General features: G+C 40.5%; 1 protein-coding gene across 1 annotated transcript; it reads right to left on the bottom strand.

The window, feature by feature from the left end:
* Positions 1-2: 2 nt before the first annotated feature.
* RAB20 (RAB20, member RAS oncogene family) lies at positions 3-27,855 on the bottom strand. Its single transcript, XM_027888693.1, has 2 exons — positions 27,626-27,855; positions 3-1,106 (listed from the first exon to the last, which is right to left on the bottom strand). Exons 1-2 carry the CDS (start codon positions 27,795-27,797, stop codon positions 586-588), a joined length of 693 nt encoding a protein of 230 aa, XP_027744494.1. The 5' UTR covers positions 27,798-27,855; the 3' UTR covers positions 3-585.
* Between the last annotated feature and the right edge of the window lie 145 nt (positions 27,856-28,000).

Genomic DNA, 28,000 nt, shown 5'->3' with positions numbered 1-28,000 from the left:
TGCAGATCCACAGTGATTTTAATAGTTCAGCTTCCGAATCATACACTGTCATGTCTGACATAAAAAGATCGCAATGGATTTATTAGCTACAAATATAAATTACACCTGGATTTTCTTTTTTTATCTGAAGAATAAAAAAGTACCGTGTGTTCAGTCTTCCAAAGTTAGAATCATAAGGGGAAAGATGATAATCATATGAAAGTCGTCAAGAGTACACAAACAGATCATTTATATGCAACATGAAATGGCAAGTCACTAAAAATCAGACTCCTTCAAAACTGTCCAAATGATTGTCACTACCAATTGTACTAACACACCATAGAAACTAGCAAGTCTTACTCCATAATTTCACTTGCATTCCCATTTTTATACACAGAGCTTCCCAGAAGCCTTTAATGGTCAGAAGATTTTGTTGTTGTTGTTGTTGGGGGTTTTTTTGGCCTTTTTTTTTTTTTTTTGCATACACCATTTTAGTCTATTTCTTTATGCTTTGACTTTTCCTTTCTGGTGAGCTGAAAGCACTTCTTGCTCCTCATTTTGCTGGAGCAAACAATCCCTCCCCTTTTCTTATGTCACGTAAACGGGTCAGGCACAACAACCTGATTTTGTCCTTTTTGCTGGCTTGTAGTCCGTGATGTCAACAGTTTGCGGTGGCCCCTCAGCTTTCTGCCGTGCAATTATTGGGACTACCATCTCAAACACAGTTTCAAAGAGGTAGTCCACCTTGTATCCTGTTTTTGCACTAGTCTCAAAACACATTTTCTCAGCTGCTGGAACATCCTTCTCATCTAGCATTCTGTATTTCAGTATCTTTTTGTAGAGCGCAATCGCATCCTCTGCACGGACTTGTTTTCGCACCTTCGAGCCACAGCTGGCAACGGACTTCTCAGGTCTATTTTCATCCGGTGGTAAAGTACAGTCATCACTGAGGTCAACTTTATTTCCAACAATAGCAAAAATGCAGTCAGCACTTGCACTGTCTGTCAGTGCCAAGAATCTTTCTTCCAGCTCCGTCAGGCTTTGGAAGCTGTTCACATCGTACGTGAGGATCACAGCAGCTGCTCCTCTGCAGTACATAGACCCAAGGCCATGGAACTGCTCCCGTCCTGGCAAAGGTTTAAACATAACAAAAAGTTAGTGTGCTGGAACCCACATTATTAACCAAGTAAAAGAGTTTAAGGAATGTTAAGCCAATTTCACAAGCCTGTGTGAAGCAGTGAAGGTAAAAATGTTATTTGTAGCATTTTCAGGTTTTTTCTCCTGCTTTTCCTTAAGAGACAGGAGCAGTGCCATAGAATAACTCTGCACGCCACTTGCTCAATCTCAGAGCAAGGACTCTGGAAAGACAAGTGAGCAAGCTCACACAGGATTCACACTAGGTGAAAGCAAAAAGAATTGGGGTTTCTTTATTAAATTGCATACTAGTTGACTTATGTCATATTAACTACTACCCTGCTTAGACTCACAGATGGCCCATCCACCTATTTAACCATTTATAAACAGACGTGTACTGCTTCAAATTCCTATAAATTCAGTACACATTTTCAAGTACAGCCCGTTCAGAAATCTGGATCAAAATCAGTAACCAACTTCTTCCTAGGTTTTGAGGGGTTTTGTAAGCTCTTTAGTCAGACTAAACTGTAACTGCTACATGCCCACAGTTCTCAGGTACATTGGGTTACAGGAAAGGCTCTTGTTGAGGTATAGAGCCAGTATTGGTATGCATCTGTCCCACCACAAGTATTCATGCTTTTTTACAGTATTAAACACACATAATATAGAAAGCCCTAAGTACATTCTACAAGTAATTTGTCTTTTAAGTTGCCCAGGTCATCACTCAACAACCAACAGCTAAAACATTTCTTCCTTGTAATTCAGCAAGTATCTTCCAGCACCTCCAATAAAGCCTTGATGGTATCCTTCAAGTTAATTTCTTGGAAGACAAAATTGACTCCTCCTTAAATTCTGGGAAGCAAAAATGTTCTTTAGTATTTGCAGTGGGACTAAGGGAAATGCAGCAGAAGACACACTATGTTACCATTGAGAACTGCTACTTTCCCCCAATACCTGCTACATGTAGAATATGCTGTCGTTCACTTTACACCCCAAAACCCAATTAAGAAACAGAAAAAACACACTAGATTTCAACCAGTCATCAGTATCAGCCTTAGGTCACTAGAGAAGTGTGAATGAACAAAGAAAAAAAAGAAAAAAGAGGCAGCTACACTCTCTTTTCATACAATGTCTTTGCACAGAAACTCAATTTATAGAAAAACTGGAAGACCTCTGCTTACATTCATCTTCTGCACAAAGCTACTGACCACCATGAGTTAGAGCATCATGAAATCCTAGTAATTGACTGAGGAATAGGAAAGGGAGAAGAAATTCATGCTGAAAAATGTGGGTCAGCACATACTGAAAAAACACATCTGCACATGAACATGCACACTGTGAAAGGAACTCAGAATCTACTTCAGCTGGGAACATAACCATCACTGCAATAAATCCTTCAACAAATCTCAGGACTCTACTCCACAGGTGCCAAAAGAGAGACAAAATGTTCATCATTATTCGTAAAACAAAACTCGAAAACATCAATATAGAACATGAAATCCAAAGCTCACTTCACCTTTAACACTCAGTGAAACTCTGGTAACAGCCAGAGAAATAGATTTGGAAAGGTGCAGAATTCACTATAAAGAGGAGTAAAAGGTGGTGAGAATGCACAGAATTATGTGAAATATTTGCATGAGGAAAAATTGTGGGATCTCAGGCTGGTGAATGATTGAAAGAAAGGGTAGAAACAGATGTCTATAAATTCAGGCCTAATGCTGAGAAAGTAACTGAGGAACAACTATTTACTCTTTCTCATCACATGGAAAATGAGAATTTCACATCAAAATCGTGCATGTAATTTAAATACTTTCCTGCAAAGCAAATAATTGGCAGTAGGCGTTATATGACATTGCAGAGGTCAAAAGTTCAATGAATGGCATTCAGAAAACCACTAGGCAAAGTTAGTGGAGAACTGCTTCTGTGCAATTTTGTATAACTTCCGATTTGCTTTCCCCTAGCAAAAGAAATTCTTTAATGATGTGGTAGGTAGGAAAAAAGGAGGTGGTAAAAAAAAAACCCAAACCAAGGGTTATGCCCTTGTTTAGGTATGTCGGGTAAGGACAAAGGAGATTAGGATACAGGGGAGGGAGAAGATCAGTGCTTTAGCAGTTTTTCCTCCAATCTCATGTTTAAAGTTGCACTGCAACTGAGTCTTTAAATGTCTCCAATTTTTCAGTAAAAGTTTGCACCATGACCTCTTTTGTTTTCATACAAACCCTGATTATACTGTGGTTTGGAAACCACAATGGAACATATGTCCTCCCCTGTTCTCCCACTTCAGATGCCTAAACCATAATATCCAGCCCCCAGAATCATTTGCTACAACAATTGAGTACTAAAACAATACTATTATTTGTTTTATGGAATTCATATGCTAATCTAATCTTGCACAGCATAATATAAACCATGAAACTTTTACATGGTAACTACCAACTGATTACTTCTACAACTAATACATTGTTTAAAAAGGGAAAGAAATAGTAAGAATTTACCATGCATAAAGAGTTAATTATGCCAGAGGAATAATGGCTAGTCTCCCTCACTCACCCTACAGAACAATCTAGAAGAAGAAAAAACTGCATAATGCACTTTTTCAGCAGTTTCCTTGTACAGACCACTTCTGACACTTAAGGACTGGAACAACTCTAAATGTCAGAAAAAAACCCAAAACTACACCAAGTATTTAAACTAATATCAGTCCTCAAGGTGTCAGGCAAAATAGCATCAGATATTAGGTCAAAAAATGTACCACATGGCTTTTTATAACCAGTTTTCTTTCCCTGGACACATCTGATCCCACTCCAACCACATTCCTTTTTATATAATTAGCTAAATTAAATGGTAAGCCCTGAATCCAACAATCAAACAATTTCACCCTTTCAAAAAAAAAAAAAAAATAAAAGTAATGGTAAGAGTGGTAGAACTATCAAATAATTTGCAGTCAAAGGAATTGCAAGAACCACCAAATTGAGCACAAAGGTACAACATCTGGACATCAGGGAAATTTTTTAAAGCCAATCAACCAAAAACTAATTTCCATTTTTTCTTTTCATCTTTATATTTTGCCATATTTACAGCAGTTTGTCAACCCTACAGCTGTAGCCCCACCTGCAGCACCATTAGCTTTTCAGAGGCTCTTCCAGCAAGTATATGAAGTCTTGGAGACTCCACCCACTCAGGAACAGTGCAGCCCCCAAGCCTTTTCAAAGTCTTATGACGGTCATCATAAACAAATCAAAGAATTTGGAGCCAAATGGACCTCAGTATACGAAGTTTGTAAGAAACCCAAAGGAGAAAGGAGGGAAAAGTAGACTTGCAAGAGGCCTGCCTAATAAATAAGCGAGGCTAGATTTGAGATGTGCTGAGACTTGAACCTGAAGCCTAGGCTTTGATCTAGCCAGCCTGCTATTGCACCCCGACCTCTCAGCTGGAAGTCAGAAGCCTCTGTGAATGCTTTCTCTGGATGGGACCAGAGCCTGACCAAGCACTCCCATCGCTTCCCCGCTGTGGGATCCACTCACATCAGAAGTGCCTCAGCCTTCCTCATGGATTAGAGCTCTCCTCCTGCCCAGCCACCTCTGAGGGTGGTATGCAAAGTAGCATGTGAAGTTGCTGTGGATATTTACAAGGGGTAAAAGACTTCCTGCAGCCAGATTTGAATGCTCCTTACCTACTACCCCTTAAAAGGCTTTCACCACAACTTCTGAAGCGGCACAACTTCCCACACACACATTCTTTCAAGAAAACTACCAGAAGAACAAGTTTTAAATCTCTCAGTATTGAGCACATACAAGAATGCAAAACAGGCTGGTTTAGTTTTGAGGACTAAAACAAAACAAATACTTAAGAGCTATAAGATCTTCCATAAAGTTGCTACACTGATATCAGTCTGAGCAGCAGCCTAAATTCTGAGTTCCTAAACCAAATATGTAGCGGGGAAAAGTACACAAAGATGAGCTACAAAGGCATTAACATTGCATTAAAATTGAGCAAGAGTGCAAAATTATCCACGAAGTTCTCAGTTCATAAATCAGGTATCTTCCAACGATTTTCACTGTGATTTAAGCAGTATTGTAATCGGAACAGTAGAGAGGAATTAACACAAACACAAGGTATCAGCTAGGTTTTGCCTTTCAAATTCTCTTTCTCCTTTATAAAAGAGTCTGAACTTGAGTGTACATGGAGAGGGACAGGAACTGTGCCCTAGGGAGTTAGCTAGAAGAGGAAAGAAAAGAGAAAGTATGACACCCATGACACAACACAGAAATCAGTACTAAAAAGAAATGAGCTTTGAGGATTCAGTTGCAGTAGATGAAGGTTCAAGGGGTGACCCTTATGCTCTTGAGTTACCTCAGCAGGAACTTCCGCGTGATCACAAGAGTAGACAAAGAAGCTCCCTTTTGAAAAGGCAACAACATTTCCTTCTGTTCCCAGACAATGCAGTAGTGTTGTGACCCTTTAAAGGACATCAGGGGAAACAATTTTGCTGGGAACTGAGATTTCTGTTTCTGCACGTATACTCAGATATGTACTGACTATCAAACAAACCATAAAGGTCCCTAAAGGCTTCAGGAAAATTCTACTGCCCACGCATGAGTCAGGCTATCAAGCTTTGACAGGATTAAGTCAGAGTTCTTTATTACCTTGTTCAAGGTTGGTATTTATTTCTCATAGGTGACTTTATCACATTTCCCTTGAAGTAAGGAGCTTTCTAAAGAACTATGCCTGTGGTTACTTGGGGATAAAAATAAAGCTGTCCGTCCCAAAGGATTAACATGGAGGACATAAGTAGGAATTAGTGGAAATATGAGTCAGAAAGCACTGGAGAATTCAATTTCTACATATCCATGAGCTGTCCGAATATATGACATCCTGATCTGTCAGAAAAATGTCAATGCTTGGTTTTCCTTCAAGAAAAAACTCCCCATGGAATGAAAGCCTCTGTGAGGGAAAAAAACCCTAAATAATTAAACTAATAAACCCAAACAAACAAACCCTGCTCCCCCTCCTCACCTCAAAAAAACACAACCACTAAAACAATTACAGTTGAGTAACTAGAAAATTCATTTAAGCTCCAGCTTCACCCAGTATTATACATTCACAAAGCTGCATTATAGAAGATACTTGTGTATACTGAAGTTTCAGAATGCAACAGATGTCTAGTTCTACTAAATAACAAGATGGCATTTATTTTGTTTACATGCATTACTTAGATATGGATCAACATTCAAAGCATGAACCATGCCCTGTTTTAGAAGCTTCTATTTAAATTATTAAAATTAGATATGGATGTCTTGGCCAAAGCAGAATGTAACATAAACATAGGAAAGTACTGATCTTAATACCCAAAGGGCTTCACTTTCATGTTTTAAAGTAGAAAGAGGCACACACGGAAGAAGAAAATAACAACCACATGGGTTAAGTGTACAGTGAACAAAGGAAAATTCTTTAACACAGTTCTCCAGAGAAAAAAACATCAAAAACAGCCAGTCAAGAAAGCGGGCTCAAGGTAATATAGGATTGAGACAAGCTTACTCCACTTCTGAATACAATTTCCTCTGAATTGCTAAGTCAAGGATCTTTATCTCATAATAAAAGAAGACTTAAAATTGTGAAAGAGACCATCTCTTCCCTTAAATCTATGCATTTTTTTCTTAATGAACAAATACTTTGAGTTCTGAAAGAGTCTGAAATTGCCAAGACCCTGCAAACATCCCCACTCTACAAACATGAAGAATCATTTTAGGTGTAAAAAGCTCCTTCTGCAAAACAGCAGCTCAGTGTGAGAAAGCAAGCCACATGAACCAGGAGCAGTCATTTACTTCTCACTTAAGCAAGACAAGGAATCGCGGTCAGTCTGAGCCCTGATCTTCATTCAGCTTTAATTATCATACTAGAAATACCACACCTCTACCAACGAATATGTCCCTTGGACACAAAAATCAGTGACTAGAAAGGCTAGAATTTATCCACTGCGTAATCACTACCTATGAATTACCTAACCCCCATCAGATCTGTTCTTAGAAAATGGACGTTATTCAAAAACACTTTTACAATAAATAGAAACAACAACACAGCTTCAGCCTTTATAACATTTTTCTTTTCACTCTGATTTAAAACATAAAAACACATCATTGTGTTGCACACATGGTTCCTTCTTCCCACTGCCTCCCACACCAGGGGTGTCCTTCTCAGATGGGTTATTCACAAGCTTGTATCCAAAGTTACTAAGAACTAAGCCTGATAACATTTAGGTATTTAAACTGCTGCTTTTAGATAGATAAAGGATATGTACTGCATGAGCTGCTTTTCCTCCCCTGGAGGCTGGCATTCAAGAAGGCAAATATACTCAGGACATTACTTTCAATCGCTACAAATATCTTCCCATAAAAAAGATCACAATATCCAAATGGAGGCAAGTCCCAGATTCAGAGGAACCAACGATGTATCTGAGTTGACTGCCACAGATGAGAAAGCCTTATGAACTGTAAACAGTGAAGCAGAAGATGCTTTCTAATACCTTTAACTCCCTGTGTCTTGATTTGTGCCTGTTGCCCCTTGTCCTGTCACTGGGCACCACTACATTGTCTCTGGCCCCATTCCCTGGAGATACTTATATGCAATGGTAAGATCTCACCTCATCTTAACAGCCAGCTAGAATAAATGACAGCAGTAGCTTTTATTAATTTGCTTGTCTTTATGGTTTTCATCCCCAAAAGTGCTCATAATTCTATTTTCACTGCGTTCTCTGTTTTTCTTTTTTTGCTCTATACACACAGAACAAAAACAGGCCAACCCATTCAAGAAAGCCCAGATTTGCTGGGAGAATAATCCCCTTCATACCCCTGTCCTTTCAGAGAACATCTTTCCCTTTCAAACTTGAACTATACCAATAGGTCAAGTTTCAACTGACTCTTTAATTGTTGTTAAAACACCAATTCAATTAACATTCCAAAAGTGATACTTTGGCACAATTCAAAACAAAAAAACAATTCTACCAAAGAAATTCACTTAAATGGGCCTTTCATTTCTAAGACAAATAACACGCTGAAAAGTTATGCAAGAATGTCAGCGTGGCGTGTTGCACATCACATGCCAAATGCTGTAAGATGTGGTTAATGATCTACAGGACCATCTGAGCGTTATCTGAAGAAGGTGGTGTGTTGCGATACGCTTTTCTTCAGCAAAAGAGCACACTCAAAATCCCGGTTAATAAGAATGGAAAACCAGAAAATAATGGGAATTTTTTGTTACAGGATTAGTTTCATTTCATATTCTCCAAGGTTATTGATATAAGTATGTCCTGGCAGAAGCTCCAAAATAAAAGTCTAGTCACCACATTTTTCTGATATGCTGAAAAAAATGCCCTGAAAGCCATATAGCCTTAACTTACAGCACACCTCTAAAGAACCCACAACTGAAATACGGGTAAAAATTTGCTGCACTTTTTCAATGGTTAACAGTGCAATAGTTTATGGAGAAATGTGTTTCTAAGTAAAATTTTAATTTTCTAAAGGCAGGTACACTGAAAGCAGATGCCTAGCAGCTCAGACTGGTGTTGATCAATCCACTCTTACGTCCTGCAGAGCATTCTGAGTCCCAGAGGTATCAAAAAAAGCTGATTACTGTAGATAAAGCCTTCTCACCCAGGCTCAACTTTAATAAACATCCCTCTGTCATCTTGTCAAATCCAGTATTATTTGGTCACGAATTAGTTTAATTATTCGCAGAAACTTTTTCAATCCAGCCCTGAAGAATAGTTTGTCCATTTTCATTCCATAACTGATAGTGAAGACTTGCATTACTGGTTCCCACTGACAGGCCTATCAGACACACTCAGTGGAAGGAGAAGAACAAGTTTACGTGGGAGAGAAAAGAAGAGGAAAGTAAAAAAATCATTAAAAAAACATTTACAGAGTAAGAGCAGGCACCATTCAAATATGACCTCCTGCATAATAAAAATGATAGAATTTCACTCAGTTATCTTGAGACTGAGGAGGAATTTGTGTTCTATAAAGCAGCTAAAGAAAGTCAGTACCCCACAAATTAGGTTGTTGTATAGCTCAGCTTTCAGATTCTGAATTTTGATAGACTTTCACCTTCATGAAGTATCTTCTTTCAAAAACAAACAAAAAAGATGCCTCAAACCCCAAATTAAAAAACACTACATTTCCCAAAAACTAGAAAAACTTCTAAAATATATTCCCTTATGACTCAACCTCCCTCTTGTTAGGTTAGAACAAGAACATTTTTTCATATTCAGACTCTTTGCCTCTGCCATATTTCTCTAAACTAATAACAATACCTGTAATTCTTTTCTCCAGTCTTTCTATATTATTCTATAACCAAGAACGCCAGAGAGTCTCACTGAAGCTACTTAAATTCTTTACTACTTTCAACCCTCCCTACACTTGCTACGCTTTTCAGAACAGTTCATAGGTTCTGGAACACAAGGCACCAAGAGCTTGGTTTGCCATCTACCACCAACTGAATGGACCTTGCAAAAGATACTGTTTCCCAACGAATTTAGCTTAGTCTGTTGCCACTACCCCATAACATTAGTCTCTCTTCATTTGCAGCCTCATACATTTGTTTATTCTGTACATTTCTAGCTGCAATCATCTTTTTATAAAGAGACTTATAAATTGAGCGTCTTTCAGCTAAATTTAGGGTATCTATAACCACCAATGCCTTTAGCTGCACAACTCCTATATAAAGGAGAAGATATATTATCAGAGAAGATTCCTATTGCCTAGAAGATTTAGGCCAGTAACTATTTTCTGCTTTTCTGGAACCTGGAATCTGTTCTGCTGCATAAATGCAAAATTATTTTTCTTGCTGGCAAGAATGAATCAGAACTTAACATTCTAATAATGAAATTACGATCGAGCTTCTAAACTCACAAGAATTTTAAATTCAAAATAAAAGTTCCCATAGAAACATCATTTTTACTCCATGAATATGATTTCTATCCAAGGTTTTAAACTTAATCATTGTCTAGCAACACAAAGAATTACACAGAAAAAAGCTCCTAACCACACTACCTAGCATGTTTTTGCCAACAAAAACTTTGGCTAGACCTGCAATTAAAAAAAGAAAAATAACCCCACAAACCTATTTGTAGCTAAAGATCCCCTTGATGCCTCAACAACCCTGAATAACTTTTGCATTTAGCTACATAAGGCTTACTTTTTTTCAAACCACCCATTTTATTTAGATCTCTTGATGTACTGTGTTTATGTCTTGAAAACGGAGATAACTCCAGAAGCTTCAAGCAATTAATGTATTTTCAGCTGTCTGGAAGGGTAGTGCCTTGTAAAAGATGAACAGAACTAACCTTAGCCACATCAGATCAGCAAGCATATTGTGAGTGCATCTTCCACACAAACTGAAAAAATGAAACCAGTATTTATCTATTTCCCTCTGAAATCTCACAGTGGTGCAGGAAAATGTTCTATCTAAACACTTTTATCTGACAAAACAAACAAGGGTATGACAGATTGATGGGACATTACCATCCTGTCTATAGGCAAATACTCCACCAGAACACCAGCTGAAATCTCACATCAACACCATGTCTACCAAAAATAAAACGTGGCAGGGTGCTTGAGAGTTACATTTATGATGCTCCTGTATGACTGTACTGAAATGAGAGCAGGAATTCAAGAATGAAACTAGAAATTTAAATCTGAGTAGGTAAAATGTAAGCATCAATGTAAAATTCTTCTGAAACTTTGTGTTTCAAAGACAATTTTAAACTGCTACTTAAAAAGAATTGGTCATTTTGCAGATTTCCTTTAAGAAAGATATGATTGGAGGCAAATCATAAATTAAAAAAAAAAACCTTCAGATTTACTTTGGAAGAGTTCTGAAGAAAGCAATAGTACTGAAGACTTAACTGCAGCAGCAGAGCTTGATGGTTAAATATTGCTCAGCAGCAAATAACAAGAGGCCAGTTACAGGACAGGGCTGTAGAACAACCTGACCTGGGCGAGACAGTCACTCTTGGCCTGCAGGAGAATCCCTTCAGCTTAAACGCTGGCTGGAAGATCAACCCATCTCCTCAAAGAAAAGTCCCTTATACAGAAAGCCAATTCATTTTCCACAGGTTGAGATCTAAAAGCAGCTGGTTTATCTTTCCAGTATCAGAAAACTGATACTTTTCCTTTAAATTTACGATTCCTTTCCACAGGGGAACAGACACTGGAGATTACCCCATTTCTCTAATCAGAGAAGCTCTGCTAAGCAGAAGCTGTTACCAGGTCCTTAACTTCAGAGTCACTCAGAAAGGCGATCTTCAAAGCCCATACTCCCTCCCAAAGCTTGCTCTTCAAACTGAAAAGTAGGTCCTTAGCTCAGGCAGGAATGCATGGCTAGGTGTATTTTAGCACGGTTCAATTGGCACTGAGGGCCAGGAGGTCATTCCACATTTACTGGATGCTTTATATTGCTCAATAATGAACTGGCAACTTAACTTGGTGTGCTGGTTTCGCTGGGGCAGAGTTTATGGGACTGCATTTTGAATTTGTGCTGAAAACAGCGTGGATAACACTGGGATGTTTTAGCTATTGCTGAGCAGTGCTTGCACAGCATTAGGGTCTTTTCTGCTCCTCATATATTTCAATAGATACTTGTAATTTAAATAATACATACTTTAAGAAAGAACTCCTGAAGGTGCAGGATGAGGTTGTCCCTATGTGCCAAAAGATGAGACATGGGGAAGACAACCAGCCTGGTTGAGCAGGGAGCCTTTACAGGAACTCAGAGGAAAAAAGAGAATGTATCACCTGCGCAAAAAGGGCCAGGCAACTCAGAAAGTGTTTAAGGATGCTGTTAGGTCATGCAGAAAGCAAATCAGAGAGGCAAAAGCTCAAAACTTTATCTGGCCACTTCTGTAAAGGATAATAAAAAGTGTTTTTATAAATACATCAATAACAAAAGGAGGAGTAAGACAAACATCCACTCTTTATTGCACACAGAGGGAGGATATAGTCACTAAAGATGAAGAGAAGGCTGAGGTACTTAACATCTTCTTTGCAGCAGTCTTCAACACTGAGACCAGTTATCCTCAGGGCAACTGGTCTCCTGAGCTGGTAGACAAGGAGCAGAATGGACCCCCTGTATTCCAGGAGACAGCAGTTAGTGACCTCCTGAGCCACCTCGATGCTCACAAGTCTATGGGACTGGATGGGATCCACCCTAGAGTGATGCGGGAGTTGCTGGAAGAGCTCACTAAGCTGCTGTCCATCATTTACTATCAGTCCTGGCTAACCATGTCTGTTAAAAACTTAACAGACATTAACAGACGACTGGAGGTTGGCCACTGTGACACCCGTCCACAAGAAGGGCCTAAAGGAGGATTTGGAGAACTACAGGCCTCTCAGCATGACCTCAGTGCCCAGCAAGATTATGGAGCAGATCATCTTGAGTGCGATCACATGGCAGATACAGGAACAACCAAGGGGTCAACTGAGCCAGCATGGGTTTAGGAAGGGCAGGTCCTGCCTGATCAACCTGATCTCCTTTCATGACCAGGTGAAACACCTGGTGGATGAGGAGAAGGCCATGGATTTAGTCTACCTTGACTTCAGCAAAGACTTTGACACCATCTCCCTCAGCATTCTCCTGGAAAAGCTGGCAGCCCATGGCTTGGACAGGGGCACTCTGTGCTGGGTTAGGAACTGGCTGGAGGGTTGGGCCAGAGAGTGCTGGTTAACGGGGCTGCATCCAGTCGGTGTCTAGTCAGCAGTGGTGTCCTCCAGGGATAGGTGTTGGTCCAGCCCTTTTTAATATCTTTATTGATGATCTGGATGAGCAGATTGAATTAGCAAATTTGCAGACAACATCAGGTTGGGTGGGAACGTCGATCTGCTGGATAATAGGAAAGCTCTGTAGAGAGACCTGGACAGGCTGGATCAACAGGCTGAGACCAACAGTATGAGATTCAACAAGCACAAGTGCTGGGTCCTGCACTTTGGACACAACAACCTCCTGCAGTGCTACAGGCTTGGGAAGAGTAGCTGAAAGTGACCCAGCAGAAAAAGAGCTGGGGGTGCTAGTCAACAGTGTCTGAACATGAACCAGCAGAGTGCCCAGATGGCTAAGAAACTTTAGTTTTATCTCAACCCATGATTTTTCTCACTTTTACCCTTCTAATTCTCTCCCCCACCCCAGTGGAGCAGAGTAAGCATGAGGCTGCTTCAGGTTTAGTTGAGATTGCCCTACTAAATGTATTGCAATAAGCACTCTGAAACGCTACCACTTGTCAGCATTCCTGTCAGCTCTCAGCAAAGAGTTACTAGGTCAGAGTCTGTCCTGAAAAGAAATGTTTCCTGTTTTTCTTCATTTTTTACTTCCTCATGAGATACTTTGCTTTTGCTTTAGATAGCTCTTTACAACTTTTTTTAAAAAAACAAATTCCCCGTACGATTTTTGGCAGAAGAGTAACTACATACATACCAGGTCAATCAGTACAATGCACCACACCATTTTTTGAGTGAGGAAACCCAGTGAACTTAATAAACACCCTAATTAAGCATACTGACATTTTAAAGAAGAAAAAAATAGTTTACTGTTACTGACTACAGAGCCTCTTTGGATTAAGTTTTGCATCCAACCATAAATAAAATTAAATGGTCTACTCTATTAGAAACATTCTTCTTTTTCCATATTACCACTTTAATCCCAAACACATTATATGTATTTCTGCCTCCTGCCTGTCAGCCTTCAGTTCCCTTCTCTTCCCAAGTATAGGAAACCAAACCACCAACTAGCAGCTATAAACTTTTTTGTGCACACCCTCTCAAGGAGAGTCACACATGATAACACAGTAAGTTAACCTTCTTTCATAGACCCACAGAAGAGCTTCAAAGCTTGTTGCCCAGAAAGGTTGTGGATGCTTCATCCCTGAAGTGTTCAAGGACATATTGGATGGGGTCGTGAGCAAGCTGATCTAGTGGGTGGCATCCCTGCCCATGGCAGAGAGGTTGGAGCTAGCTGATCTCCAAGGTCCTATCCAACCCAAACTATTCATTTACATGAATGTTAAGCTATGGATGAACCTGTTTTGTATCAGCCCCACTTCCATGACAGGTCTTTTCATCAATATTTCAAAAGCATTAGCACCAGAGACAGACCAAAAGAGTCAAACACTGGCCCTCAGTGCTCCACTTCATGGCCATCCCAGGTCACCAGCCAGAGGCTTTTAACACGCTGCAAGAAGCAAAATATTTAACTGTTTCAGGGATCCTAAGGTTGCTTCTACCACAGCATCAGGCCACCAGAAGCAACAGTATTTTATCCTTCAGTAATCAGCCTGGAAGGTCACATATCCCTGGGAATGTTCTTTCCAACCCTACCCACAGCCAGAGACCATCCCCTTCCACAGCAGCAGCACAGCTTTGTTCACTAACAGGCACTAGGGCACCACAATATAGAGAGAGGGACCTAAGCATATAGGTCATGATTCCTTCTGGAGATAAAATTAATTACTAGGTCCATATGTAGACAGCATCTCAAGCACTATTTTCATAAATCTATCCTACTAGTATCTTTCCAGGTTGATTAGGAGTAGAGGACAAGAAGAGGAGAAACAGAAGTACTTCTAGATGGCCTAGCTTTTACAAAACTAAAGTTACTGCAGAACAGCAGCTATTGGCTGGATTCATCACTGATCACTCCTGGGGGACAGGGGGAAGGCATCTACAAATCACAGCATTCACATTATGAAAAACAGAGTTCAGGTTTCACAAAAAAATATTTGAGAGCTGGCAGGCTGTTTTGTCAGAAGTGACCTGTGTCACATATTTCAAAAGTGAGGAATGATTCTTGCACACATAATGAGTAACAGAGTTGTCCAAAACACCTCAAGAAGCTCTGATTATCAGATCAATAGCAGGCACCCTCAGTGGGTCTTCCTCCGCAGATACTTGATAAATGCCTCTTATTTGAGGATAAACTACCTTCTGGTGAAGTGGAACTGAGGTGTAGTAGCTAACTATATGCTAGCTTATGATTTGTAACACTGAGTTTAACTTCAAACTAGCCTTCATTAGCAATTTGAAAAAAATATTTAAACCTTGCTAAATGGGTAGAAGCAAAGGCCATGGATCTTGCAAACTGAATGAGAAGATGAGTCGTTTTATTTTTTGGAAGAGAAACTCACATCAATGCCATGGGACATAAACCTAGGCCCACTCAATAGATATTTTTTATGACTTGTTTCAATGTCTTCAATGATTTATAAGTAGATTCTCAAGCAAGAACACATGCAATGAATTCATGCATAATTAATCTTGAGAAAATTACAAATGCTTCTACTCCTTACCAATCACCACGAGTTTCTATTCAGATGAAATCTTCTTCACTGGGTGCTTCTAAATAGTTATTATTTGTCAAAAGCAGAAGGCAGTTCTGGTGATTCAGTGGGCTGCTTTCAGCTAATACCAGAACTGGGAGACTGTGCCAGACATAGTGCTGCTGCCTGGGTTTTGTAGGAATATATACTGAAAACTTGTTCATCTCATTCAGATAATTTTATCAAAAGACATGTGACTTGTGTTTTCAGAACTTGTGCTGGCTAAGATAAACACATGGCTTTTACATTTCCAGTGCTACTTCTCCCTTTTAATTCTATTTCTGGCTTCTCTGCCTACAAAATAAAAAGTATATTTAGTATCCACTGTTTAGAGGCATTAATTCAAGGATTAAAGAAACTATAACCACACAATAGGTATAGTAAATAATCAGTCTCATCTCATTAATGTTCTCTAACTTGGTACAAAGGGAGTACCACTAAAAATCATAAACAACTCAGTTCTGAACTTTCTATACAAAATAAGCTACAAAGAGTGATGTTACCACTGTCCAGTGTCTGCCCATTCAACCAAGAGGGGAAGCTGCTTACAAAAAGGGAACTGCCTATAGATTTGCTTGCATTGCATCCTTTTCTTTCATAATTAAGGCAGTATCTCTAGGTCACAAAGTGCTCTGCCACTCAAAAAGAGGATAGATTACAGTTATTCCACTTCCACTGGGCTTCCAAGGCTTTAAGAAAAAAAAGAAGTTGAGCAGGATAATGTAGAAAGCACACACAATGCTAGAACAGGAACGGAGATAAGGGAAACAATACAAATGTGATACATACAGCTATCTGCTGAAGGAGGGAAAGCTCCTTAAGAGTCTTACAGTCTCATAAAAACAAGAAGTAATCATGCTGGTAGGGGTTGGAGGAGGTTTTTTAGTTTCACAAGAGACATTTTCAGTTTCACAAAATTAGTGATTTTTGAATAAGCAACAGCCTGTATCAGGAGGGAAAAGTAAAAACATAGATTCACTCTCATTATATCAGTGGGTTTTTTTTGACTTGTTTTAAAACACCCAAGTCTCACTTGCAACAAATCTCAAGATCTGATGATACCTTTCATGAGGCTTGGAAGATGTCAACTCAACTACATTGAGCTTTTTCTTTTGTTTATTTTTATTACTATAAACCCATACAGATTCTGGTCATTTCTCCCTTTTCTGAATGAACCAAAATCTTTGCATTTTCTTGAGAGCAAATGCAGAGTCAGGAATTAAACAAAAAGCCCTGTAGAATATTACTGAAAGCCTTATTTCTAGCTTCAAAACTAAGAAGAGAGCCACAACAGATTTAGATGTCCAGATCACAGGCCCCAGTGTGAAGAACAGAAACTGAATTTGCCTTTCACAACATAAGGCATTAAACTGCATGAAGCTTCAGACCAATCACTTAAGTAACCTGCACAACCAGAAAGGGAAGCTGGTCAGCCCAAACCCCTCAGGGAAAGGGAAGCAGGGAGTAGGAACTCAACTAAAGGTCATTGAAACCACGGCACATCACACCTCTTTGTCTTTATACTGCTGTCCTTGAGTGGTTTGAGAACACGAGCTTAAGTAGAAATCAACATTTGTTGATCCCATGAAGAGAAATTACACAACTAATAAGCAGTATTTAGACACTGCTTTTATTTTAAAGGTTACTTCAATCTTCCTAACTTTTGCTTTACATTCCTAAGGAAGTGTACTACACTTTCATTTCTCTTGCCCTGCCTCCCAAACTGTTTCTTTGTGGTTTCTAGTTAGTATATTCTTACTAACATTTTTCTGAAGGTCTAACTAAGCTAATCTTCATTTTCCAGATAATTACAGAATTAAGATAAAAATAAAATCTCACATATTTAAATATCTATGGTTGAGTATTATACATGACTAAAAACTCATAAGTAGACATCAGCTGCAGAATGTAAATCAAAAATTATCCTGCTATTTCAACTATACTGAAGACTATTATTTTTAAACTAAGTATGTAAGAACAGTTGGATGGCCAGAAAACATCCTTTCTCTGTATTTTGTAAGAATTTCCTGAGGTACAAAAACAGTGGTTAGGAATATTAAATCATGTAACAGAATACAGAAAAGATGTCAGTGTTTCAAAAGAAGAGGCTGAGGGGACTGGGAGAAGTATCTACATGACATGTTGAATTCTTATTGAACAAAGTTATTCCAATCATTGGTCTGTAAAACAGAAAAAAACCCAAACCAACAAACCAAACAAACCAAAACAAAACAAAAAACTTATGAAAGGGCAGACGAGATAAAACCTGAAAGCACAGAAGCTTTAATTTATAATAAGACATTAGACTGTTTGAGTACTGAAAGTTTTAAACATGTCTCCTCCTACAGTCCTGTACGTGAAATTTCTACCATGCTACAGCCTACACTGAAACATACTTTTGCTGCAATAGAACTGGTGAAAAGGCAAAACCTGATATACACATTTTCCTGTTTCTGCATTATTTATAAAACAGTAATAAATTCAGGCTCACACAGGTCTTTAGGTTGTCAGCAGAGATCTTCCACAAATGGCTTCTTGGTGGCCCATGCAAAGCCAACTTCAATTCTTGTCTGCTTCCAAAGAGGTGGAAAGATATACTGAAAGATTCACAAACACATCTGATTATCTATCTCCATTTAAAAACTGCATTAAGAAGTTCTCTTCTAGATTTGTTTCTTTCCACACCCAGGTAGGTGTGGAAATCTTGTACGCTTATTGAGTTGGTTATCCTAAAGGAAGTTATCCTGGATCTCCTCTGAGGAAGGATGACAAACTACTTATGGTAAGAATTCAAATTAAGAGCAAAAAAACCCACTCCTTTCCTTTGACCACCTCTGCTCTCTGCAGCATCATTTGCATAAATTAAATTTAATCAACAAGCTGAAATCTCATTTCCTAGGCATATCTTCAGGTGCTGAATATGAAGTTACAGTTAATATGACAGGCATGGGAAAAGGAATTTATCACAACTTTGATGCCTTTTGATCAGCCCCCTGGATGTTCTACCCAGTGTTCCCCTGAAAGAAAGGAAATAATTCAGACTCAGAGAAGAAAATTATTCTTTCTGTTCCATCATTTTTAATGGTTCCAAATGTATCTACCACAAACAGCGTCTTTCTAGATGGAGACCCAAACAAAGGTTACTTGTTTGGATATTTTGCAATAGCACAATGTGACTCAGAGGAGGGATTACTACGTGTACCTTCAGTTCAGGCAATGAAACACTGCCTCTTCGAAGCTCTCAGGGCTTGTGGCTTCAACACGAAACAGTAATGGTAGTGAAGCAAACAACTCATCTAGATATAAGATGTGATTGCAGTATGAAGTAAAGGTACTTAAAGTAGTCTAGAATATCGGGAGCAGCTCAGCCAAGGCATTGTGAAGCTGGTTATGAGTATCCCTGGCTTACACATTTGATACGAGAAATGTACTCACCATCCATGAGCGCTCAAAGTAACTGTAAAACCATACAGCTAGCAGCTAGTTACCTGCCCCACACTTGTATTTTAAGCACCTTCCTTCCAAACAAAAGACTAAAAGTTCACTGCATAGTCAGTAGAAACCCTGACTGCCTAAGTTCAAGCACCTGAAAATCATAATTTTAAGTGGCTATTTGTTTTTTCAGTATGGAATGTGACTGGTATCCCAGAAAAAAAAACCACAACTGAGTCAACATGAGCTACTTTGTACACATTCATCTCTATGTTACAGCTTATGGAGCTCTCTGCTGCTCAGGCCAACACTATTCACTGAGCTAGCAAAAGAACCACTGGCCGTCCAGGTGTTTTCCCCCTCATGCTCTAACTGTTTAAAGAGCTGTTTTTTCAGGCAGCTCAGGCGTACATTTCACAAATCCTGAAGTTAAATTGAAGAGTGCAACAGGGCATTAATAACTTGCCTCCTTGCACAGAGCACCTATTTTGCCTTTACATATACCCTACTGGGAGACCAGTTCTTGGACACCCTTCTGAAATTTTCTACAGTCTCCCGATCCACCAGGAAGACAAATTTCCATATGTCTGCAATTTTTGTCAGCAGCTTTGCCATTGTATTTACATTGTTTTTACTAGCCATTTTTCCTCTTTATGCCTCCCTCCCTCTCTCATACATTTTCAGGACTGTCACAAAGCAGACAGTCAGTACTGTAACCTTTCAGCTATCAAGTCAATTTTGACAGATACATGTGGAAAATACACCTCTTCCTTCAGTAACCAGAGAAGAAAGAATGCAATGTCAAAGGCACAAACTCTTCATTATGAAGATTCTCAGTTTTGCTCCAAACTACAATCTGTGACTTTAAAACATGACTTATTCAATCAATTCAAGAACTTGTTCAAACTCATTTGTCCTAATGAGGACTCCAAAGTTCCCCCTGCTTCTCAAACCACATGCCTTGGCATGACACTGTACAGCATTAGCCAGGCACAGATTGCAGGTCATTGATACTACTCAGGGAGAGTCTCACTTGAACTGCTGAGTAGTTTCCCACTTAAACTAGAACAGGACAGTCACTTTGCAGGCTATTATTAAATACCACACTCAAAGTGGGAATTTAACGTGGGGCTGGAACACAGAAGGTATTGCAGTGGTTCATACACAACACTTATCTTGGCCTGCCTCAAGTACTCACAGCAAGGTGGCATAACCTCCACATTAGCTTGCCTCTGCAAGAGTCATTAACTAAAACTACATATTAGAAATAAAATTCCCCCTCCAATAAAATGAGAGAGCCATAGCTGAATAAACAAAGTGTGTTACTTTGTCTCCTGTTTCTTTTGGATATGTATTTTTCACAATTATCTCTGACAAGGTATTTTCATATTTTTACTTCATTTGCACACCAAAGCATTTTCAGCTACAATGAACTTGCTACCTTTGACTTTACTGGTGTATCACTGGATTTTTAAGTTGCGGAACATGGAAAATAGAACTTCCTCCAGTACTTTCACCAGACAATTCATTATTTCTTCATATTTTTAATCACTGCTGAGGTTAATCTGCTCCTTTCAGAAAACTTTCATTGCAGAAAGAAGTAATCTGGTGTGCTGTTTCACAACAACAAAACCATGTTTCCAGTGATGGTCTAAAGTTAAACCTTTATTCCAGCCTCTGAATCTGCTTCAGAGGCTTTAGATACAGAGCTCATTGACAGTGAACTCTCTTCGGGGATTTCCTCGTGTACGCAAGAAGTTTTTCTCAGCAGCTAGCCATACTGCCCCTTCGAACTTACACTCTTATGATTTCCTTTTCAAGATTTGAAAAATATATAACCTATAACCATACACAGTAATCCCAGGGAAACCATGGTATGTGTATATGAGGCACTGGTCCTCAGCCATTATTGTTTTACATAAAACAATGTATGTAAACAACCGACACACAGAGGCCAACATAATATTCTGCAGAATAATTTTTTCCCAGGGCAAAAAATAAAAAAATAAAGTCAAAGACTCTTGGTGGTAACTGGTCCCCAAGTCATGACTCACCAGAAACAAACTAAGGGTTTTTTATTGTCCATAATTTCCATCTTTCAACCTCATGTTGTTTAGTCCTCGCCTCTTGAGCACGGGTACACACTCAGTAGATGATGGCCAGTCTCTTCGCGAACGAAGAACCGGGGAAGGTCTTTCCACCTTCCAGCCTGCGCATTGGATTTTTTAGGTGAGACACAGTGTGCGCGGAACTGAGCCCACCCTTTAATCCTGAGGTTCATCTGCCGGGGCCAAGCACACTTGGACGGTGGCAGCGAGGTCCTCAGGACGTAGATGGATTACCTTATGGGCTAACGAGCTCCATCTGCCCGGGGAGGGGCCCCGACCGGGAATCAAACCCGGGTCTCTGCAGTGACAGTGCAGTGTGTTTTCCTCTACACCACCGGGGGCTCCCACACTCAATAGCCTTCCTCACTAAATCATCTCTGATGCCCAAGACATTTTTCAAGGTGATATCCCCTAGGTGCTTTCAAAAAGCAACTCCCTCAACTAAAGACACCTTGTTACACATTCAGCAACACCCCACCCCAACCACTGCCAGCATTCCACCAGGTTCAGAAAAGGCACATGCATCGGAGTCCCTTCTGGCTTTGACTAAACTACCCAACCATATCATCTGCAGCTTCTTTTCCGTTGCAGTAATCCTCTACTTCCAAAAGTCAAAACCAGCAGAACAACAAACAGAGTAGCTTCTATCAGTCTTCATTCTTGAGGAAAATACGTCACTTAAATCCTACTCTTTCTTCATTCTGTTTCAACGTGCTGGAGGACGATCTTTCCACCTTCCCTACTGCCAATTTGCATATTGTTCACCATACAGGAATGTTAGGCCCCAGGGCAGCCAGGAGACCAGCCTGCCTAGGCTGATCTCATCTTACAAGGACCAAGTCATATCTCATCCCAGATTCCTCCTGAGAACTTCACTGGGCCTCCACCTTTATGAGGAAACAGAACAAAGCCGCGTCAGGGAAAGTTCAGATTGGACATTAAGAAAAGGTCCTCCACTGAGAGGGTGGTCAATCCCTGGTACAGGCTCCCCAGAGAACCAAGCTGTCACAATTCAAGAAGCATATGGAGGATGCTCTTGGTCATACAGTTTAGTTTCAAGTAATCCAGCAAGGAGTAGGGAATTGGATTTGATGATCCTTATGGATCCCTTTCAACTCATGGATCCTTTCTGCACATATTCTATGTGTACAACATCAACACAGATAGATTGTGAGGGGGGAAAAAAAAAACACAAAACAAAACACCAAAAAAAAAACCCCACAAACAACAACAACAAAAACTCAAAGCCTAAGTAAGCAAGGGAGGGACTTAACACTTCAACACTTCTTACCAGGAGGAACCTAACACATCTTACCAGCTAAACATTCACACCTAGCCCGAGAAAGCTCAGCACAGGCAGTTGCCTGCACTGCAGCTTATGAAACCCTAGTGGTTAGAGATCAGAAGCTGTAAGCAATTCACACGTGCTCACCAGCACTGATCCATCAGACATCAGCAAACCAGTCACAAGAGATGTATGCACTCATTAGGCAAGTACACTGCAGTTGACCTACGCCACAGAAAACCCTTTTCCAGGCTATGTTTATCTCCTTTGTCCCTAACTCTTCTAAGTCTGATAAGTGAAAAAAAAAAAAATCTGCAGGTGCAAAATAAAGGGGTGGAAGGTGTAAAAATATGAACTGATAGCTGAATATTCAGAGAGGAAAATAATCCAGTCAGTTCTTGCAGAGAGATAGCTCACAATGAGAGGAAGGAAAAGAAGGAAAGTCTGCTTTCCCAGTTAACCTTTATGTTTCCCCATTATAATGCTGCATGAATGTCTGTTGGCAAGTTCAAAACTCAGCTTCTTAAAATAGAATTACAGGATCCTGATGTGAACTTTCTAAACCACTCCTCATTAATTTACTGGTTGGTTGCTCTAATACTAAGCCAGCAACACAAATAATTAAGAAACCTTGCTGCTGAGGGCACCACTTAGATGAACAAATGTCAACTCAGAGAGACTGAAATCTAACACAGAAACAAATTTTACCTTCTGAAATACAGAGGCATCAGAAAACATGCCTGAACAACTACAAGACTCCCACAATATCATTAGCTGCAGCCACCTCACATTATTATTTTTGGTTCAGTGGTGGTGCAGGACCAAGACCTTCAAAACTTCAGATGCTTTCTGCTACCAGTGACAAAAGACTACATCCTAGCTCAGAGCTGCATGCCATTATCACCCAGCAGGAAGTTTTGGTTTACTCTGCAGCTGTTGTCAGCACTGTCTAGAAGATATATACACACACACACACACTATATATATATAGCTTTGACATCCTGAGTGTCCAACATGTCTTCACGTGAGAAAGTTCTTCTGGCTTATGCTGTTAATTACTTTCCCTGTACCAGAAAAGTACTACTTCAAATATACTGGTATGAAGGTCTCAAAGAATGTACTCAAATGCTTTAGAGACTAGGCCATATCCAGTAGACTAGTCCTTTAAAACATGTTAAAAGTGTAAAGTTTCTCCTGTTTCTGTATGGTTTATGCCACTTTTTTCCTTTATTCCTTTGAATTAGCTGATCCAAAGAGAAAACAAACAAGGGCGATCTGTAGCATCAGAAAATAAGGAGTAATAAATAATTTTCTGCACCAACCATGAATACAACAGCAGCAATGCTAGGTCAGACACAAGACATCTATCCAAAGCCCTGACAGTGAAGAAGTAGTCAAAACCAGATGGCTAGGAAAAAAAAACAAACTTCAAAACACAGCAAGCATATGATACTTCTCTCAAGTATTCTTCCATCTGTGGCTCATTTGTTTCTTTGAGTTGAATGCAATTTCCAAATAACTTCTCTCGTAATCATCAAACTGGAAAACTGGAAATGTTGAACTATTTGCCATGAGCATTTACATAAAAAAGCCAATCAAGTCTGACAACTTCTGCACACCCATTTGACAAGACTTGTGGATAAGAATATGAAAGATTTAGACTAGGCTAAGTAGCTGATTTTTCCAAGATAAGGAGGGGTGTGAATGTACAGCTAGGAGAAAAAGAGCCCTCCCTGGAATAACTGATTTGCACTTCAGTCCTAACTTGGTAGAACAGGTCAGGTGTGCACACTGTGATTCACTGAGTGATAACAACACAGAAACATACATTTTAAGCACTGTGCCAAGAAAATTTCATTCTTCCTGGGAAAATGAGAGAAGTAATACAATATCAATGCAGTGATGAGTGAAAATGACACATATTTTAAATAATTCAGAAGATGGGCAATTAAATTTGTGTCATACTAATATCCATCCATACTTAACTTTTGATCCATCACCACTACTGCAGATATTCTCATCAATCACTGAAGTCTAATCTTGTACAAACAAAACTCTGTATTACAGGAATGAAGTTACAGTGTATTGAGGCTTCACTGTTACAGCCAAATGCCTGATCCACACCAGAACAACAAAAACCATACAAGCCAAACTACAGGTAAAATATAGGGGACTTCTATGGAGATAACAGTCCCCAAAATAATGCTGATAAGCAACAACAAAAATGAACATACATTCACACACTAAATATAACACAAACTGAGAAAATTAAAAAAGAAGATGAATTCCAGTTTACCTTGTTGCAAATCAGTTATTCCAGGGAGGGTTCTTTTTCTCTTGGTTGTACATTCACACCCCTCCTTATCTTGGAAAAATCAGCTGCTTAGTCTAGTCTAAATCTTTCATGTTCTTATCCACAAGTCTTGCCAAATGGGTGTGCAGAAGTTGTCAGACTTTACTAGTAAAGTAGTTACTACCAAGCACCCCCATTTTTCTAGGCCAAATCTTTCATATTTCTAAAATGTATATTGTATAAAGTACTATTGAGGTATTAAGATGGACATCTTGAGCTGGCGCTCATTATTTAGTGAGTATATATATAATAGTTTACCTATTTTAGGTAGGATGAATGTAAACTTTAAACTATACTTTTGTTATTTTGCTATGCTAAAGAATTTCAAATCTCCTGGATGACTGTTTCTTGCTGGATTTCTCTACAATACCTGCACATACATAATTGAAGAAAACAATGTATCTGTAATCGATAACCATGTAACTGCTTCACAAGAATGCAGTAGTAAGCAACTCAAGTTAATAAACAGACAAAAAAGCTAAATCTCCTCCTTACTACATAAATTCCAAGCTTAGTTGGTACCCACCTGGTAGAGATAAGATAGTGAGACCAATAGAGAGATAAAAGCCACCGGCCAAGGTCTCCAGACACGTTGTGGCTAGCAAAAGCATAAGGTCCGCACAAAATAAAAATAATAAATAAATAAATTATGCAGACTTTTGAATCCCCTTGTGACTTAACATCAGGGTTACAAGTGTCCATATGGTCCCTTCCTTCTTCACCAGGACAGGAGAAAGCATATATAAGCCCTGGGAGCTTCTATTTCTTCTAAGATTAATGAGACCCCACATGCCTTAAAGCAGTCTAGCCCCATTTTAGCAACTTCCATCGTTCTGCAGGAGCCCAAGTCAACAGAGAGGTGGTGAAAGAGTCCACGCCTGCCTGTGAAACACAAGAGAAGGGACAGCTAGGGTCAACACTCGGTTCAACAACAGAGAAGGATGAGGAAGATGTGTTATACCTCCCCTGGTAAAATACAGTAACACTTTTCAACAAGTGTTCTACAAGTACAGCTTCAGCAATCCTGCTACAGAAGTCCTGCCCAGCCTTAGGGAACAGCAGGAGCTTCCACCTGCTATGCAGGCAGCAGCATCAGCAGTGGCCTGCTCCAGGGTTCAGAGGAAACTGTGGCCACTGGGAAGACAGTTGTTGAGTTCTGAACACTTGTGTTGCCCTGAGACAGGAATTACCTGGGTGCTTCATCTGGCATATGGAGAACCCAACTCTGGAGCTTTCCAGATACCACATAGAGCTAGAACCTGAAGCCTTGACTAACATGGACTGCAATAAGAATTAATGACTGGGGAAAAAAAAAAAAAAAAAAAAGGTTCTAAACCCAGACAAGCCTTGGAGGGACTTATTTTATTGTCTATCATAAAAGAAGGATGTAATGGAAATTACCAAAGAACAGCATCACCAAGATAATTCTTCTGTTGAAATAAAGCCCACTATTAATGTCCGATGTGGTCTGGCTTAACAGAAACAAGCAGCAATTGCCCAGAGGAGACTCCCCACAGTAAAACACATCAGTTCCAAAACTGAAGTAGATTTTTTTTTTTTTTCAAAAATATTGCAAAGGACATAGAAAGTATTTTTAAAACAGAGCTACTGGTAGAAAGGTTTCATCATAGTAACAGATTAAGAAATGCAAGAAGCAAAAGTTCTTAAACATCTTCTCCCCACCCTACAAAAGTGTTTCTGCATAATTTCTCGGCGGTTTCATCTCTCCCCTTCCTCCTTCTCAATTCCTCATGCAGGAAAAGCCATTTTGGACTAGATTGTGACATGAAGTGACACAGCAAATGAACTTCCCTCCCAAACGTCACCAAGAGGAAACTGGAATATTGCACGATGCTGCAGCTCCACAAGTTTCACAAGGACAAATAATCAGTATTCGTCATGTTGCCACTAATAAATCTTTTACAATCCAGCTAAACATGAAAACAAAAAAATACTGAACAAGATTATTTTTCCCCAAGATCAACTTAAACGGCACAAACGTTTATTGACCTCATTTTTCTGGACAGTCTTGGTCCTCTACATGACAGAGGGGAGCTTCCTGACTTAATAATCAAGAGCAAGACATTCATATGACTACACATGACCACAACCCATGCTCCTTCCTGCATCCCGGAGATGCTGCTTGCCACAATACAGCGGGCCAGACAGCCCCTTGCTGCTATCCCAGACAAAAACTTCCTGCAGCCCGTGCTCTCTGTGCATTAATTCCTTATGCTCTTATTGCTGTGGTGAAGGGGAACGCCACGTCTGAACGGCTGGCCAGCGGCGCGCTTTTGGAAGTCCAAGTCTGACACCAGCTGACATCAAAGGGATGCTCAACACCACACATCGAGAAGGGATGAGCAGAAACTGTAACCTCTCGAATTCCTACCTGAATTTGCCGTCAGTAGCAATCTACTAGGGCAAAAGACAGCAAACCGGCGCCGCAATCTTCCCTGTACGTCCACATTTGGCAAGCAAGTCCAAAAATATCAAAGATGAGCAGATGTAAGGCCCCTTCTGGCCCCTCAAAATCTTATTCTTTTCAGACTTTGTCCTACCACCCTGCGTTTCAGGGGACTGACTTTACCGTAGTGCCGAAACAAGGCGCTAAGCGCCAGGGCAGGATTCCCGGGGTCAGCCTTCCCCTCCGAGGCAGCGGGGGGGTCACCTCTCCATCTCCAGCCCGCCGCTTCTCCGAGAGGTAAGGCTGTCCCAAGCCAGGACACCCGACCGCAATCTTTCCCATCCACAGCTCGTACATTAGGGCAGAGCCAAAACTAGGGAAAAGAAAGCCATAGGTATCGTGACCCAGGCACGGAGGGTGTCAGGGGCAGCGCCGCTCTCTCCAGACTCGGAGGAGGCAGGCAGCCCGCCGGCAAACGCCGCCCAAGTTTTTGGGAGCCCCGTTCCGCCGGGAAACGCCGGGAGCCCGCGGGGCCAGAGCCCCGCTCCTCCGGGCCGCCCCTGCTCACCTGCGGTGTCCCAGATGGAGATGTTGTACGGACCCCACTGCTTCAGGTAGAAGGCGCCGCCGACGGTGCTGACCGTCTCCTGGAAGCGCCGCTCCATGTAGCGGTGCAGCAGGGAGGTCTTGCCCACGTTCATGTCCCCCAGCAGCACTACCTTCCCGTCCGGCTTCTTCATCGCGGCTCGCCTGGGCTGGGCTCGGCTCCCCGCCGGCGGCCGCTCCGCCCCCTGCCCCGGCCGCCCCCCAGCCCGGCCCGGCCCGGCCCGGCCCGCGGCGCCCGGCGGAGCCCCGGAAGCGGCGGGACGAGGGCCCAGAGCCGCCTCCGCCGGCAGCGCAAACTTCGGGCGCTCCGCTGGAACCGCCGCGATCCAGCCCCGAC

This window comes from Empidonax traillii, unplaced genomic scaffold, assembly GCF_003031625.1.
Source record: "Empidonax traillii isolate 1590-97213 ecotype Southwest subspecies unplaced genomic scaffold, ASM303162v1 scaffold244:size1524873, whole genome shotgun sequence".
Taxonomy (NCBI): Eukaryota; Metazoa; Chordata; class Aves; order Passeriformes; family Tyrannidae; genus Empidonax; species Empidonax traillii.
Note: the sequence above shows the minus strand (reverse complement) of the source record. Positions and strands in the feature narration are given on the sequence as shown.

Bases quoted from the DNA above. Each gene is read 5' to 3' on its own strand.
- RAB20 (XM_027888693.1), bottom strand. From the start codon at position 27,797: ATGAAGAAGCCGGACGGGAAGGTAGTGCTGCTGGGGGACATGAACGTG. The intron at 1,107-27,625 runs GTGAGCAGGGGC...AACCTTTGCCAG, and splicing joins CTCCATCTGGGACACCGCAG to GACGGGAGCAGTTCCATGGC.